The 17,389-nt window shown below is 36.8% G+C and overlaps 1 protein-coding gene across 9 annotated transcripts in view; it reads right to left on the reverse strand.

The window, feature by feature from the left end:
- The window catches only part of LOC150107333 (L-aminoadipate-semialdehyde dehydrogenase-phosphopantetheinyl transferase), a 169,965-nt gene that overhangs the window by 112,353 nt on the left and 40,223 nt on the right, over nucleotides 1-17,389 (reverse strand). For all 9 annotated transcript variants that reach the window (XR_016548193.1, XR_016548192.1, XR_016548191.1 and 6 more), the window contains exon 4: nucleotides 13,805-14,023. Coding sequence is in view for 5 of the 9 variants with exons in the window: in XM_090391195.1 (XP_090247321.1) it covers nucleotides 13,805-14,023 (219 nt within the window). In the remaining 4 variants the exon portion in view is untranslated. The remainder of the gene's footprint in view (nucleotides 1-13,804; nucleotides 14,024-17,389) is intronic.

Raw genomic sequence — 17,389 nt, forward strand, 5'->3', positions numbered from 1 at the left:
GTCTTTGGTCAAGTGTTTTACTTCTGACCCAGCTCTTAGATCCATAAGTTAAAACTGGTTTGAACACTGTCTTGTATACAGCTAATTTAGTTTTAATAGAAAAGCTAAAAAATTAGCTTTTCTAGATCAACAAAACTTAAATGCAGATCCTTATATTCCCATGCTTTCTCAACTATCTGTCTTAAAGCAAAAATCTGGTTTGAAAACCCCTATTTGGCCTGAATCCCCTTTATCTTCTCTAAGCTTCCCTTCTGCAAGTGTTCTTAGCATTTCCTCAAGTATACTTGCATAAATCTTACCAGGAACACTCAGTAGAGAAGTTCTAATGTAATTCTCATTCAGTTTCATTTTTTCTTTTATAGATGGGTACTAAGAGCTCTATTCCAACCATCTGGAACTAGACCCTCTGACCAAGCCTTCTTTAATTGTGTAGTGCAGCCACTGTATATAAAAAAAATAATAATAATAAATAAATAAAAAATAAATTATACCTCCATATTTGATCATTTCTGGTCAAATATCATCTACTTCAGCTGCCTTCCCACATTTTACACTTCTGATGGCTTATTCTACTTCAAGTATTGATAAACATTACTGATTGCATTCAGGCTGAATGTTATGTTTTTTTCATTTAGCAATCTTTCAAAGTAATTACTTCAGACACCGAGTTTATTTTTATCTTCAGTTTTCATGCCAGTCTGGTTGGCCGAGAGGCTAGTGTGTCTGCTTTCCAGCCAAGAGGCTGTGGGTTTAAATCCTGCCATGGGCATGAATGTTTGTGATTTTCCTACAAACTCTGTGTGGAAAGGGAATCTGTGACCCTACCACTTATTCTAGCAGAAGACTTCACTCCCGAAACCTGGTGAGGTACGAGAGTGATCATACAATGTCTACAGACATCAAATGTGCAATTTTTTTTTTTTCAATTTTCATGTCAACATCATAATCTCCAATTCCTTTTACAGTATTATATTTTCCATTTCTAAGCTTTTTCAATAGCCTCCAGAATATTTGCTGCCTTCCTGACATTATTTTCTATGTTCTTATGCAAATTTTCCTATGACTTTTGTTTAGCTAGTTTTACAAATGACTTTGCCTTCTTACTTTTTCTCTGTATTCTCCCAGAGAATAAGCTGTCTTACCCTACCAGAAACTTTCTTCTTTTTCCCTGATTGCCTCTAACTTCCTGAGTCCACCATGGAGTTCTGATTTTTCCATCCTCACAGAAAACCTTGCCACATGCCTCTCTAGCTGAACCAAATCGATGTTTTCTTCAGGGTTGACAGTGAATCTCAAAGTTTTGGTTCTTGTTTTCAAACTTTTTCATTTTTTTCCTGAATAATGTTTGTGTGTGTTGTGAGTCTACAGTTCACTTCTTAAATCTCCTTGAATTTGTTTTATTTTAAATAACTTTCTTACACACTCTTCCTTTCAATATAATATTCAATTTCATCCTGCTCAAAACTAAATGGTGATCACTTCCAATTTCAAATCCTCTGTATACTTGTGTCCTGAAACAGTGGGAAAATATTACTATACAATGACATATTCAATGATACTCTTCTTACACTTCTAGCATCTTCTCTCCATATGAATTTGTGCACATTTCTATGTTGGAACATGGTGCTAGTAATAGCTAATCGATGTCCTGAACAGAACTCCAGCAGTTATACTTACCATTATTATTAGTTTACTTTCTTTTCTTCAAATTTTCCCAAAACATTTTTTTTATATTCTTCTGAGGAACCACATGCACAAATAACTCTCATTGTCCTGTTCCCCATTCTGATATTTGCCAACATCACTCTAAAACTGCTTGTAATTCAAGATCATCTTTGTACTTAATGCTGAATACAATAGATATTCCTTTTCCCTGATTGTTATCATTGCCTGAATATAGCATCTTGTATTTGTTGCTTAGAAAGATGTCACTTGTTCTTATCTTCTTTGATTCAATTCAGTAACACCCATATAATAATCTGGTACTTATCTAGTTCTTCTGCTAGTTCCATTTATTTTCCACTGATACTTCTTATGGTTATGGTGCCAATCTTGAACTCTGCTGATGTTGAATTGTCATTTCTTCTGTGTTTTGTTCCAGTGGCTGACTTTTTGCTGTTTGCCCTTGTTCCCTGATGAAAACAAAAATTAACTTAAAGTCAGGATACTTGAAAACTTCAGAGAATACAAAGTCCATTGATACCACCTCATAACAACCACACATGCAAGTTTTAAGCTGGGTGTTGAGAGCTTATTTTTCACTTGGTTAGACTATAATAAGTTTAGTTTAATCCTTTATCCAAGTGTGAGCAAACAAAGTTTGCGCCTGAAAGTATCTTCAGGACTGGGGTAAGGTAGTGCAACACCAGGCAACTCATTGCAAAGGCGGAGAAAGCTCTCATCACTCTTATCTCAGTATCTCCCATAATGCAAAGCACATCTCCTTGCGGATATGTGTAATGCTATGCATTAAGGCAAGGGCCACTACCCATACCGCTTTCGACCTTTATTGAGGTAGAATGGGAGTTCATGTCTTTCATCATCGGCCTTTGGAGTATAAAGATTGCTGAGGGTCAGCCGGTAGTAATAGGGGAAGTTAAAGAAAGGTAGAGTAGGATAGTAGGAGGTAAAAAGAGGCCTCAGTCAACCTGTTTAGCTGTATAACCCAGAGGGTGTGGCTAAAAGGTCTGTAAAACAATCTCCTTACACCTGTTCGAAAAAAAAAACTTAAAATTTACATTTCATTTTACCCAAAAAAACATAACTTTAGATTACATTAATCCAGGTGTCTGGAGATGTCATCTCGTAACCCCTAAAAAAAAAAGAAAAATGTTTGTTAAAATTTGGAACTTAGATTATTCTTAAACTATGCCTTACAACTGAAAAAAATAAAAAATAATAAAAAAAACTGCAATAGCGGAATCCGTATTGAAGCGGACTTTATCAACCAGAGAACCAAGAGTTGGGGGAAGAGCCTGGCCCGAGTGATGCAGCCCACAAGGAGCTGCACCGCCTCGCTGTAGGCCTTCGCCGCTCGGGTTCTCAGGTCTGCCCCCTCCTATGTGGACTAAGTGTGAATACACAGAAACAAAACCAAAAGAAAAAAACTTAGAAGAAGGGGCTTTTTTTTTTTTTAAGTCATATTTGCCCTCCAATTTTTAATCACTATTTCAAAGTCTTTTACCACGTTTTTCATCACTGTGAGTATGTGTACTGACTCTTCATCATTTAGTTTCCATATTCTCTTCAAGCTTTCATTCCATTTCGTTCGGTGGTAATGGAAGTTATCCCATTTCATCCATATACTAAGACTATCTAGCTCGCCTTTACATTGCAAACAAGCGTGTCCTTTTTCCTGTATAGCTGTGTGGACTTTGTTCCTTATCTCGGATTTGTCCCTAAGATCGAGTACGATTCATCTTGTTATATTCGAATTTTCGTATGGGGGTTTTTCTCCTTCTACCGGTTTTGTAATGGGGTCCTCTTCTGATGAGGTTTCTTCCTCATTTGCTGTGTTGTTTCGCGTTATTATCTCATTTCCTTCCTCATCTTCCTCCGAACTTGAGGCTTCTATTTGGCTTTCAATGTCTTGTTTATTTCTCCTTCTTCTTCTGGCTTGACGGGTCGTTTGTTGAACTGGTACTGATTTCCATTTCCTCTGTTTCTGTGCTGTTATTGTTGCTTTCCATTTCAATGGTGTGAGATTTCTTAGCGTTCTGTTTCTTTTTCTTCCTAGTTTTTCCTCCTGCGTTGTTCCTGCTTATTGCCTAGTTTCCTAACATAGTCGTCGCATTAGCTGGGGGTTGTAGGGCTGGAAACTCTTCTGATTCAGTTGTTTGTGGTTCGATTACTGTTTGGCCGGTAGCTCGAGAGTCCTGTGTTGTGAGCTTAGGACTGATTACTGGAATGGCTACTGCCGCAGGTGTTATGGCACCTCCTGCTCTTTCTGCAAGGGTCCTGTTAGGACAAACATCTATTTTATGGGATGTGTTCCCACATTTACGGCACAGTGACTCTCACTGATTCAATGTGTGTTCTGTCGATAAGCAGTTGCAGCATGTGTTGTTTTTAGGGCAGTGAGCGCTAAGGTGGCCCAAAGCAGTGTACCAAAAACATTGTTTTCTTATGACTGGATTATTGACTATTACTCTTGCTGAGCCTAAAAAAATCAAGTTGGGGACCTCTGTTTTCATCTCAATTGAAATGCTCACTTCCCCTGATTTCCACTCTGGGATATCTGCGTCTTGTCCGATTGTTACGTTTCGGACAGTCCCCCACTTGGAGAAAATGGTTTTAATGATTTCCTCCCCTTTCTCTAGATATTTTAGAGGAAACCTGTCAATTTTTACGGATTTTAAAATACTCCCGACTAGGAAGGGTAGGTATTTTTTCCCTTCACATTCTACGCCTTTAAGGAGCGTTTCTCTTGTCTCTATGTTCTTCGTTACTATTTGGAATCCTCCCCCCCCCCGTAAGGGGTAAGCTCGTAAATGCTTTCTGCTTTCACGACGTTGAGAAGAGCTCTCACAAACGTCTCTTTCTCTATGTTTGGGTCAATTTCGATCCCGAGAGTACGAACTCTTGGTATGAATTTAGACATTATTTAAAGGCAAATACTTTTCCCACGGAAAAAGAAAGTTGAGTCCCCGAAAAGGGAAGACCTTAAAACAGGCCTGTACCATTTGGCACGAGGCCGCAAGAAAAATCACCAAAAGAAAAACTATATAAGGGTTCTTACCAAAGGATACTGGAATAGGAGCTCTCTCTCGGGATCTTGTAAATGGCAACTGGAATCCAAAGCAATGGCACCTTCATTGTAACAGGACTGGAATAGGAGCTCTATCTCTCTCGGGTTCTGGTATTGAGGTCTCGTCAGTGGGAACCAGGCCCAGTAGTGGAGATACAAAGGCAGAAGCAATGAGAGGTCATCCTAACCTATAGGAGTTGCCAAAGGGTGTGCAACCTTATTATTAAATTACTCCGGATTCAGAGAAAGATGTTGAGAGTTTATTTTTCACTTGGTTAGACTATAATAAGTTTAGTTTAATCCTTTATCCAAGTGTGAGCAAACAAAGTTTGCGCCTGAAAGTATCTTCAGGACTGGGGTAAGGTAGTGCAACACCAGCCAACTTGTTGCAAAGGTGGAGAAAGCTCTCATCACTCCTATTGGCTCCCACTGACGAGACCTCAATAAAGGTTGAAACCGGTATGGGCAGTGGCCCTTGCCTTAATGCATAGCATTACACATATCCGCAAGGAGATATGCTTTGCATTATGGGAGATACTGAGATAGGAGTGATGAGAGCTTTCTCCACCTTTGCAACGAGTTGCCTGGTGTTGCACTACCTTACCACAGTCCTGAAGATACTTTCAGGCGCAAACTTTGTTTGCTCACACTTGGATAAAGGATTAAACTAAACTTATTATAGTCTAACCAAGTGAAAAATAAACTCTCAACATCTTTCTCTGAATCCGGAGTAATTTAATAATAAGATTGCACACCCTTTGGCAACTCCTATAGGTTAGGATGACCTCTCATTGCTTCTGCCTTTGTATCTCCACTATTGGACCTGGCTCCCACTGATGAGACCTCAATAAAGGTCGAAACCGGTATGGATAGTGGTCCTTGCCTTAATGCATAGCATTACACATATCTGCAAGGAGATGTGCTTTGCATTATGGGAGATACTGAGATAGGAGTGATGAGAACTTTGTCCACCTTTGCAATGAGTCGCCTGGTGTTGCACTACCTTAGCCCAGTCCTGAAGATACTTTCAGGTGCAAACTTTGTTTGCTCACACTTGGATAAAGGATTAAACTAAACTATTTAAGCTGGGTGTTTTTCAATTGGCTTATAAGGCAGTAAAAAAAAATTGCAGAATAAAAAGTAAGTTACAAACTGTTTATCATGCCAGTTAAACTTATAAACGCATATCATCTTTGTATTAGGCTCAATGGCCTATTATGGCCAAGTAACTTAGCTTCTTGGAAACCTGATACTTATCATCAAAAGTTAGTAAGCCAAGTACCCTATTCATTCTTTTTATTTATTGCAAAGAAACATACATGTCATCTAGAGATAACAATTAACTAAATTTCATTTTACTTATGTGCATCCAGTCCAAGAAAGGTTAGCAATCTATAACACATTTAGTACTAATGAACAGCCTAAAAGTTAGATAATCTGAGAACAGTACAGTGTTATTCACAGTGACCAAACATGGAATTTTTATCAAGCCAGGTGGGGCCTTCAAAGCAGTTGTGATTTCACAATGGGTGATAAAATTCATCTAATGTATAAAGACATTCATGAACATCCATGTTACTGTAGGATTCAAAACCTATCAATGTAAATCAGAAAGCAGGCACCTGTTGGAGGCCTCATTTGCAAACTGGAACACTGAAGGATTAAAGCTTCCCATATTTTGAGATGCTTTATACATCCGCATTTATTCAGATTCTGAGAAAAAAACAGATTCTAAAAACAATCTTCTCTTTTAAACTTGGTGCAATGGAGCATGCTCCCCTCCTCCTCAAGAGATTCTATGAGTAGTATCAAAAGCATGGTTTGCAAGACCCAACCACCCATAGTGTTGCAGCTTTTTTTTTTTTTTTTTTCCCCTATGTTGATTGTGGCCGGTCTTCCAGTCCGTAGTTATCAAACTTGCAGGAACAGAGAACTCTATATATACCAGGAATTGAGAGAGGAGGGAATAAGGGTAGCTAGCTTCAAGTGTGACTTAAATTTCATTAGAATTATGAATTTTGACTCAAGACAGAAGATGGTAATAGCATTACTAAAATCCCTCTAAAGAGAAGGCTGTGGATGGAGAAGGACTTTTTTTTTTTTTTTTTTGATTTTGTAGAAACTATAGTCATCAGATAGGAAGGTTGGGTTAGGTTAGGTTAGTTAAGTAGGTATATGGCTGACTTCTGCTATAAGAGAGGCATCATTAGAACAAAAATTGTAGGCTCTATTGGATAGTTTTTACAATACCATGGAAAGGTGGGCTACCAAGGTGTCTAAGAAGGCTAAACTAGAAATAATTGGCAGGAGAGGAAAGATGGGGGGGGGGACCATAGTAATACCACCATCTATCTGTTTGTAAATTTTGTTCTTCCAAGAGAAATATCTGGAATGAATGGAAAAGGCATCTGTGATATCAGGAGGAAAATTCCTAACTGTAGACTTTACAAACACTTGAAGTCAGCTAAAAAAACTTATTGGCAATAATATATAGAAACACGGCCATCTTCTGGATAACTAGTGTATTACCTGGCCTTGATGTGTTTACATGTCAATAATTACATGGATGCAAAGTGGCTAATGAAGTTAATATAACATTTAGATACTACATGAAGCTCATATTTTTGATATATTTTATCCATGGCAGTTTGGGTGGTTAAACCTCATGAATTCAACACAAAAGTAGACTGGGGTTGAATACAGTCCTATTCAACAACAAAAAATATCCTTAAGAAGACTTAAAGCTGGAGTCGTTTGAATTGATCTAGAGTCCCCCCTTTCCAGTATTAATAACCATAACTATCAGTAATTAATTTTTGTACTATTATGATTAGAATAAAAGTCAAAAGTTTTGTCGATTTGGAAAAGGCATATGATAAGATGCCAAGAGAGAAGCTATTCAATACGCTGCAGTTATATGGTGTCAATGGGGCATTATATCAAGCAATACTTAGTCTTTATTTGAGTTGTAAGTCAGCAGTTAGAATTGAAGGAAGTACAGGAAGATGGTTTAATGTTAAATCTGGTGTGAGACAAGGATGTACATTATCCCCTCTGTTATTCATTATCTATATGGATCACATTATGAAGGAAAGTGTTATTAAACATGATATCAAAATTGGAGATGTTAATGTCGGCTCTTTGCTTTATGCGGATGATGTTATACTTCTAAATAAATCACCTACAAGTCTGCAAGATTCTCTGACTAAATTGAATAGCTGTTGTAATAGATATGGTATGAAGGTCAGCAATAAAAAGACAAAGACAATGAAAATAGGCAGAATCATTGAAAATGTCAACTGTGTTGTGAATGAGGAACCTGTGGAACAAGTAAAACATTTCAGCTACTTAGGCACGAATTTTACTGAAGATGGTAAATTAAATATGGAAATAGACAACAGAATCAGCAAAGCTGGTATGGTAGGAAGTCAATTGAATAAATTCATATGGAATAAGAGAGAAATTAGTCAGAACACTAAATTAGCTGTATACAAGACAGTGTTCAAACCAGTTTTAACTTATGAATCTGAGAGCTGGGTCAGAAGTAAAACACTTGACCAAAGACTAGAGACCGCAGATATGAGAGTCCTGAGAAAGATTATAGGCATGAACAGATGGCATCAATGGCAATATCGTATTAAAAATGAGGATATTAGGAAAGAACTTGATATTGTCTGTATCCAGGAATGCGTTAGCAGAGCTAATCTCAGGTGGTATGGTCACCTAAACAGAATGGGCGAGGAAAGATTAGCAAAACAAGTGTTCTCTGCCAGGTTGGCAGGAAAACGACCCAGAGGAAGACCAAGATATAGGTGGATTGATACGGTACAAAGTGCCTTAGACGATAGAAATATAAGATCTGATAATGTTGGAGTCTTGACAAGTAACAGACTGATTTGGAGGAAAATTGTAGATAGGAAGTTAGTAATGATATAATTTTTTCATGTAGTACTATCATATCCTGTACACCCCTTGTGGGTACATGGCAGGAATTTGATGATGATGATGATGATAAAAGTCAAAATTTGCAACCGAGACATTAGAGTATGTACTTATTATTTTCCTGACCTCTATGTAGTCACAAGGCTCATAGTGGAAGTCAACACTAGTCAACACAAAATCTATCATACCACTCCTTAAACTCATCCATAGTCCGCACGTTCCACCCTCTCAGGCAATTCATTCCATGTTCCTACCACTCTCCATGCAAAAAACTTACTTCTTATCCTTTTACTCGCCGCCTTCTTTTGCAACTTCCAAGTATGGTGCCTTGTCCTTGCTCCTTTCCCTCATTCTACCATATGAAAAATCTCCTCGGTGTTAATATGATAACCCTTCAACAGCTTAAATGTCTCAATCATATACCTCCCCTTTGCCCTCTATCCACCAATCTCTGCAGTTTGCATGCCCTCAGTCTATCCTCATAATCAATGTTGTACAGTCCTGATATAATTTTTGTTATCTGTCTCTGCACCCTCTCCAAGGTTACGTCATTCCCTTCAAATCCCGGTGACCAGATCTGAACACAGAAATCCAGATGTGGTCTTATCAAAACTTTATACAATGGAACCAGCACACTTTTATCTCTTGTGGTCAATGTTCTCAACATTGCCACAATTCTTTGAGATGTCTTCACAACCTTTGCAATATGCAATAAGAACTTCAAATCTCTTAACAGCCTTGAGAACTGTTATCACCATTAAATCCCAAAAAGCAGAGTCAACAGTTATTAAATAAGACTTGATTAGAAAAACCCTGTTTTATTTATTAGTGCATTATTGATATTGCATGGGAAGTGGTAAAGGAGTGTTTGAGGGGGGATAATGGAAGACTGCATGCCTAGTCAGGAGAGTAAATCAAGTGTGAGTTAAATGGATGAATATCAAACTGGAGCTGCAAATAAAGAAACAATTTTAGAGGGAATTTAAGGAAAAAGGTGACCTGCAGGCACATGAACAGTACAAGGCACAGGCCAGAAGGGTAACTAGTATGTTAGGAAAGGCAAAAGCAGATTATGAAAGGAAGTTAGCAATGCAGACTAAAAAGAATCACAAACAGTTCTTCTGATATGTAGCAAGTAAAAGAAAAAATGTATATGGCAGAATGATTTTAAGGAATGCAGATGGTAGGGAGCTAACTGAATCAGTTGAAGTAGTAGAATTAGTAACGGAACACTTTGCAAGAGAATATCATCCAGGTGGTGATATTGCAGGAATGAGAGAGCCAAAAGCTTATATGGAAACTGAGGCAAATGAATTTTGTTTTGAGTTTTACGTGAAGCAGCAAGGAATTGTCAGTGCCCTTGACCATATTGTTTAATCTAAGTTTCAGTTCTGGGTTAGTCCCAAAGGAGTGTGGAGAGAGAGAGAGGGGGGGGGGGGGAAATAGGTTCCATTGCATAAAGGAGGCTCCAAGATGATGTAGCAAATTACCCACTGATCAGCATATCAGAATAATAAATTTAGTTTAATCCTTTATCCAAGTGTGAGCAAACAAAGTTTACGTCTGAAAATATCTTCAGGACTGGGGTAAGGGTTCAACACCAGGCAACTCGTTGCAAAGGTGGAACAAGCTAACATCACTCCTATCTCAGTATCTTCCATAATGCAAAACACATCTCCTTGCGTAAATGTATAATGTTATGCATTAAGGGAAGGGCCACTACCCAGACTAGTTTCGACCTTTATTGAGGTCTCTTCAGTGGGAGCCAGGCCCAAGTGGAGATACCAGGAAGAAGCATTAGCAAGGTCATCTCTACCTATATGAGTTGCCAAACGGTGTGCCACCTTTTTATTAAATTACTCTGGATTTAGAGAAAGATGTTGAAAATTTATTTTTCACTTGGTTAGACTATAATAAATTTAGTTTAATCCTTTATCCAAGTGTGAGTAAACAAAGTTTGCGCCTGAAAGTATCTTCAGGACTGGGGTAAGGTAGTACAACATGAGACAACTCGTTGCAAAGGTGGAGCAAGCTAACATCACTCCTATCTCAGTCCATTTGGCAACTCCTATAGGTAGAGATGACCTTGCTAATACTTCTGCCTGGTATCTCCACTTGGGCCTGGCTCCGACTGAAGAGACCTCAAAAAGGTCGAAACTAGTCTGGGTGTTGGCCCTTCCCTTAATGCATAATATTATACATATCTGCAAGGAGATGTGTTTTGCATTATGGGAGATACTGAGATAGGAGTGATGTTAGCTTGCTCCACCTTTGCAACAAGTTGCCTCGTGCTGTACTACCTTACCCCAGTCCTGAAGATACTTTCAGGCGCAAACTATGTTTGCTCACATTTGGAAAAAGGATTAAACTAAATTTATTATAGTCTAACCAAGCGAAAAATAAACTTTCAGCATATCAGAAGTTTGTTCATTAGTAATATAGGAAATGATCTGAGAGGAACTGTTCAGTTATTTGCCAATGATGCAAAGTTGGGTAGCATAATAGTTAATAAAGATGATGTCAATATTTCAGGATGATTTGGATAGATTCATAGACTGGGCATAGGAGAACGGATATCAGTTTTATGGGGCAAAGTGTAAGGTTATGCATTTTGGAATGAAAAGATTACCTGCTTTATACCACATTGGTGATACTGTAATCCAGGAAATTGATAAAGCCAGAGAGTTCGAGGTGTTAGCAATAGGGAGTTAAAGTTTAGGGGCACATAGCAAAAGTGGCTAAAGTAGCTCATCAGATCACTTGGTTACTGAAGACTACTTTGATGAGCAGAGACAACCAGGTTATTGTTCCTCTTTATTGAGCCTTGATAAGACCCCCATTGTGACTACTGCATGCAGATATAGACACCAAGGTTTCTTGATGATGAGGAGGTGGAGAGGATCCAGAGGCGAGTGACCAAGATGGTAGCAGCTCTGTGGAATGAATATTACGAGAACAGGTTGAAGATTTGTGGGTTACAGAAACTGATTGACAGGCGGAAAAGGGGTGATATGATTGAGACATACAAGTTACTGAGGGGTAAAAGATTAATTCTGGGAAAAATTTTCAGAACAAGTATATTGGTGCGAGAACTAGGGCAATCCATGGAAACTGAGTGTAGTTAGCAAGGTTGTTAGAACTAGGTTTTTTTGCTTGGAGTGTAGTAAATGAGTGGAATAGGTTGCCAGAATCTGTTGTGGGTGCCATGATCATGAATGAGTTCAAAGCAAAGTATGATAGATACTGTGCAAACGTGGGATAGTTCTTGACATGTTCAGGGCTTCCTCAATAAGTCTAAGGACTCCTTGGAGTTGCCTGTAATAATAATATTAATAATAATTTATTACTAAAAAAGACAGAATTCTGTTAACTATAAAAACAATGTGTGTGTGTGTGGGGGGGGATGACCTGATAATGTCTATGATGTTATAACACATAAAACAGAATAGGTAGTCTTATTTGCTTTAAAATGGAAACATGAATAAAATTATATTTATGTAGATGATAGATCAATTCAAGAGCTTAAGCTTTACCCTGTTTATTGTCTTACCCACTCGTCCATTGTAAGTAGATTTTGTCAGTTATTGAGTAGCTGCATAATGGGCAAAACAGAATAATTTTTATTTAATAAAAAACTTTCTAAACAAAATCTTTATTTTCAGAGAGGGAATCAATGAAGTCTATCATGACAATATACATATTTAAGTTACCTGAGTGAATCAAATGAGTGTTGACCAAATCCTAGCAATTCTATGTTGCGGATGAGTTGCTTAACTTGGCTTTACATGTTTTGAATTTTTTTTTTTTCATCCGACATTTTGGCGATTCAAAAAACCTTTCCAACTAGAAACATTCTAAAGAATGCTTCTACAGCATGATCAGAAAGCCTCAATTTGTTATGGAAGGTATGTAAGGTTTCATGTATTTGTAATTTATATACTCCTCTCGAATAAAAAAGACAAAAGGGTGCGGGTGATCTTAAGAGGAGCTAAATAAGTGCTGAATTTCACAGGAAGTTTAAAAATAGTCTTAATCATATATTTAAGTGGGCTCTGTGTAATTTTTTGGATAGTCCTTTTCACAGGGAATAACTATTGTTTTGCTATAATATTGATTGTCCTCTACTATAATTGATACTATAAACAATATTATAATACTGACTGTTTAATGCTTGTAACTAAATAGGCTGTAAGCATGGCAATATTCTATGATCAACATACTGGATTTAAATTCCACAGCAGGCAGTTATTTTTGAATGTCTTTAAGTTGTGAGTTTCAATGCCTGATGTGAGGCCAGTCTGCATACTGGACTGCTCTGCCTGAAACAGGTTGAAAGGTATCATGTTTAGTCACTACAGCAGAGTTTTTTTAGAGTAAAAATCTATAGTATTAGTATCACTACTAACTTACTATAGGTTTACACTGTTTTGTGGATGGGAATTGCATGAAAGTGTTTCTTTTTCTTTTCAAAATCTTATTTTAGTTCCAGCAATTAAAAAAAAAAAATTTGTAAGAGATCAAAATCTTAAAAAAAAAAATCATTAGTGTTCTTTTTTAATGATATTCATCACACCTAGCTGTATTAGTTGGTGACATGAGTCTTCATGAATAATACAACAATAGGTGAGTGATTTGCAAAGCACACTAAATAATAAGCAACCAACAGAAAACAAATTGGAGTGTAACTAAAAGGAATAATAGAGCAGCTTCTTAAGTTTTCTTCAAATGTATACATTCATGATAGTTTAACAAAAATCTAGACTACTCAAAATTATTATTATTTTTTTTTTTGCCATGGTCAGAATTAGCTGTCTCATTGCATTCTGCGACTAATGGAAATTAATAAGTTCAGTCCTACTGTAATCTGTCATATAGGAATTCTGCGTATATCTATCTATGTACTTCTGATAATGATGACCTTGATATAAAGGTAAAAAAAAGAGTTAACTCAATAATTTTACTCAAAATGGATACTCTACAGATCTATTATGTTTCAATCATACTAAAAGAAATAGTAATCATAATTAATTTTCATCGTTTAGTTTCAACAAAAAGATACAGAAAAATCTAACTATAAAAACTGATAAAACAGAAGATTTAATGAATTAATTATACCTGATTATTTTTTTCTATAGCCACAGCAACAGTATGGTCATTGTTGAGTAATGTCTCCTGAAACCTCCAATTGACTGCTAATTTCCCATCCAGAAAGAGGCATGTGTCTGTTGTCACAATTCCTACTTGAAGACATGGGGTTGGACAGTGGAAGCTAATGCGCTGAAAATCAACTGTTATCCCAGTTCCTTCAGCCTTTACATAGCTTTCTTTTAAAGCCTAAATGTCATTAACAAGAAGTTGCTTCATTTACAAACTTGCACAATTTCTATAACAAACATTATGTAAATTGTTAAAATAAAGAAACAAATTATAAAATATAAAATAATATAAAAGAAACTGTATGCCTACCAACTTTGAAAATTTAAAGACTGGGTCATTGATGGGCTGGGCAAAATACATTCTATTGTCTATTAAAGCTGTCAAATTCTTACCTTCACATGCTGAAGTCCATATCTGCCAAAGCTCTGGTGAATTCAAGGAGTATTTCCTCTACAAAGGGATGCTTTCTTAAAAAAAAAGTTGAAAGAAATGCCAAACAGGCTAACACTTACTAGACAGTAGATAATCTTCACCACCTAGCAAAACACTGACTTGCTTACTAGAGGAGTGAAATGTCTTATACTATGTTTAGTCTCCAGAGCAGGTTTTCTATATTCTAATCCTTCCTCTTTAACAAGGGATACGAACTTCAAGGGCATGTCAAACATACTGCAAAGATTATTCAGAACACTTTATACTTGAGGATACAGCAATTAAGTTGTTCCACAGGCCAGAGGCTAAACAGTAAATGAGAAAACAACCCTCCCAATTGGAGAAACTTTTCCTTTGCCACTTGGCATTTCCAAGGTATTTGATAGGATCAGTAAAACAACATGGCTCAGCTAATTGACATCTTGTGGTCTGCCTTCTTCCCTTGTAAGTAATTAGCCAGTTTTTTCTTTCTCTGTCTAGTCATTCACAGCAGCTAATGATGGATGGTATTCTCTTCAGAGTTCTCTACTAATGTAGGTGTACTTCAGGGTTCTATTAATACAGATGCTATCTCTTTATGACCACAATTTTACTGAAGACAGTATGTTCTATCCTGCCTCCTCACTGGACATATCTTGCAATGCTCAAACATCCCAAGCTCTTAGTTCTGCAACAAGTGTCCTAAATACTGATTTCTCATTAGAATAATGAAACTTTCAACATTACCAAAACAATCCTGACTTTATTCTTGCAAAAACAGATCATAGCCACTTCCACTTAATTTTGATAATACCCAAATTACCAAACAAGACTAGATCTTTTCCCTTCTTAGAGTGACATTCATTCACATCTGGACTTTCCTCACATGAGTATATCATATCTGTATCTTTCCTTCAGCCTCCAAACAAAAAAAAACAAAAACAAAAACAAAAACTTAGCATCCATTTTCCACCTACCAAGTTGTTAATTCTACAAATCCTCCAAACTTAGATTACGGCCCTCATTAGGATGGCACACCAAAAACCTCTCTAAAAATTCTTGATACTCTTCAAAATAGGGTAGTTTGTCTAATCAGTGTTAATGATCACTCTCTCTCTCTCTCTCTCTCTCTCTCTCTCTCTCTCATAGGTTCAGTCCAGCCACTGTCTCACAGATGGTCTGTTTTTTTTTTTTATTGTGCAATTTTTACAGAAAATTCCATGAACGATGTTCTACATAACTGGAATCTACTATTTACCACCTATTTCTGCTAGGCATACATGAAGATACATAACATTCATTTACAGTTAAACTATTAACTCAAGAATATGCTCTTCTACTCCTCTTTCATTCCACCAGACTGCTCTTCTCAAAGATCACACCACTTCTAAATGTTTAAAAAAGAACATTAAGAAATTTCCCTCTTTAATTTCTTTATAGATTTTCCCGATTTTTTAAATTTGAAAAATCTGGAGGATCTCTACTTTTACCATCCTGAAGAACACAAAAAAAAATATTTCAAACTGCTAACAAGCAACAAAAGAACAATAAAGCATATTAATTTTTATGGCAATCCTTACAGCACTAATTTTTATGAATTAGTGCTTAGATTTACAAAATAATACAAAGCTATTACTCTTAATTATATCCTGCAAACTGCAAAGAAAACATTAACATGAAAAATGTAAATAAAAGGATGAACTTTGTGGTATTTGTAAACAAAAATTTTCTTTGGTAGCATCTTATTTGGTCCTATAACAAGTAGGAACAGCTGCAGCAACTTCATGTAAAATATGTAGGTATGGCTTTTAGCAGTCTTATAAACTAAACTTGTGATCAAGGCTAGAGTTAAGTTCCAACTCATACATGTAATCATGAATACAAGAAAATGAACATCACCAAAAAAAATTACCTTCACTAAAAATTCGATTAAAAGATTAATGTTGCTATTTTCATCATCAAAACTCCACAGAACTTCAATGTAACACACAACACTCATCAAATTATACCTTAGACTTATTCATTGTATACAGATTCACCATACTCTCAGGTAATGCATTGAACTCACCAACCACTCTTCATTTAAAAAATTACTCTTCACTCCCCTGCACATATAGTACCTTGCTTATATAACTTAAAGGAAGGGACTCTTATTATATCTCCATCTTTCTCCCCTTCATGAAAATTTGCTTCCATATTAAATCTTTTATACAAACCCCTGTTATCAAATATGTGTCTCAATTTACATTATCCTTTCCACTCTCCTATTCACTAGACTCAGCAAATGGAATTCCATCAATTTGTTCCATACCCAATATTCCAGGGATTTAACACCACCTTAGTTATTCTTCTCTGGATTCTTTCCAAAATGTCTTCCCCTCCCGAAACACACCAAGTAATTAAATCTATGCAAAGTAGTCCATAGATTGATCACGCTTTGTAATGTGCAACTATAAAACTCTATTTTTACATATCAAAGTCCTCCTCATTATTTTCACAATCAATTCTATTCTCCACACAATTTTAGCAACATGGCAATCCTTAAATATAAAAATTCCTTTGTAGCATCATTCCCAGGTCCCTTATTTTCTTTACGTTCTGAGATATCCACCAAAATGTATATAAATAAAATAAATAAAAATACAAATAAAATCATAATACAGTAGACTCTCGACTATCCGGCCTAATGTGGCGGAAGGGCAGGCCGGATAGGCCGGAGTTCTAGGCCTACCTTTTCACACAAATGTGAAAAGGTAGGCCTAAGATGAAAGAGTCAAACTTACAGTTTTTAGTTTTTGAAAAAGTCCTTGATAGATGACTGCTTGACCCTTTTAGCCCTCTTCCACGACGCAATGTTCCTCCACTTACGCAAGCAGTGATATCAGCTGGCGGCGCTTCCTCATGCTCACTAATGTACTGCAGCGCTGCCTCAATCGTCTTAAACCCTTCCAAATGTGGAATGAGATTTTTCCTGTCATCTAAGGATGCCTCCTCCTCTTCTTCTTCCCCTTGTGTCACCATTTCCACAATATCGTTGTCAGTTATTTCATCAACTTTTTCGTTTGACATCCATTCTGTAATGTCCTCTGCACTGACATCGTCACAGCTCTATACATTTTTGAGTAACGAAAT

Source organism: Typopeltis vanoorti, chromosome 4 (assembly GCF_054136105.1).
Source record: "Typopeltis vanoorti isolate ZY-2024b chromosome 4, IOZ_Tvanoo_1.0, whole genome shotgun sequence".
In the NCBI taxonomy this organism is placed as follows: Eukaryota; Metazoa; Arthropoda; class Arachnida; order Uropygi; family Thelyphonidae; genus Typopeltis; species Typopeltis vanoorti.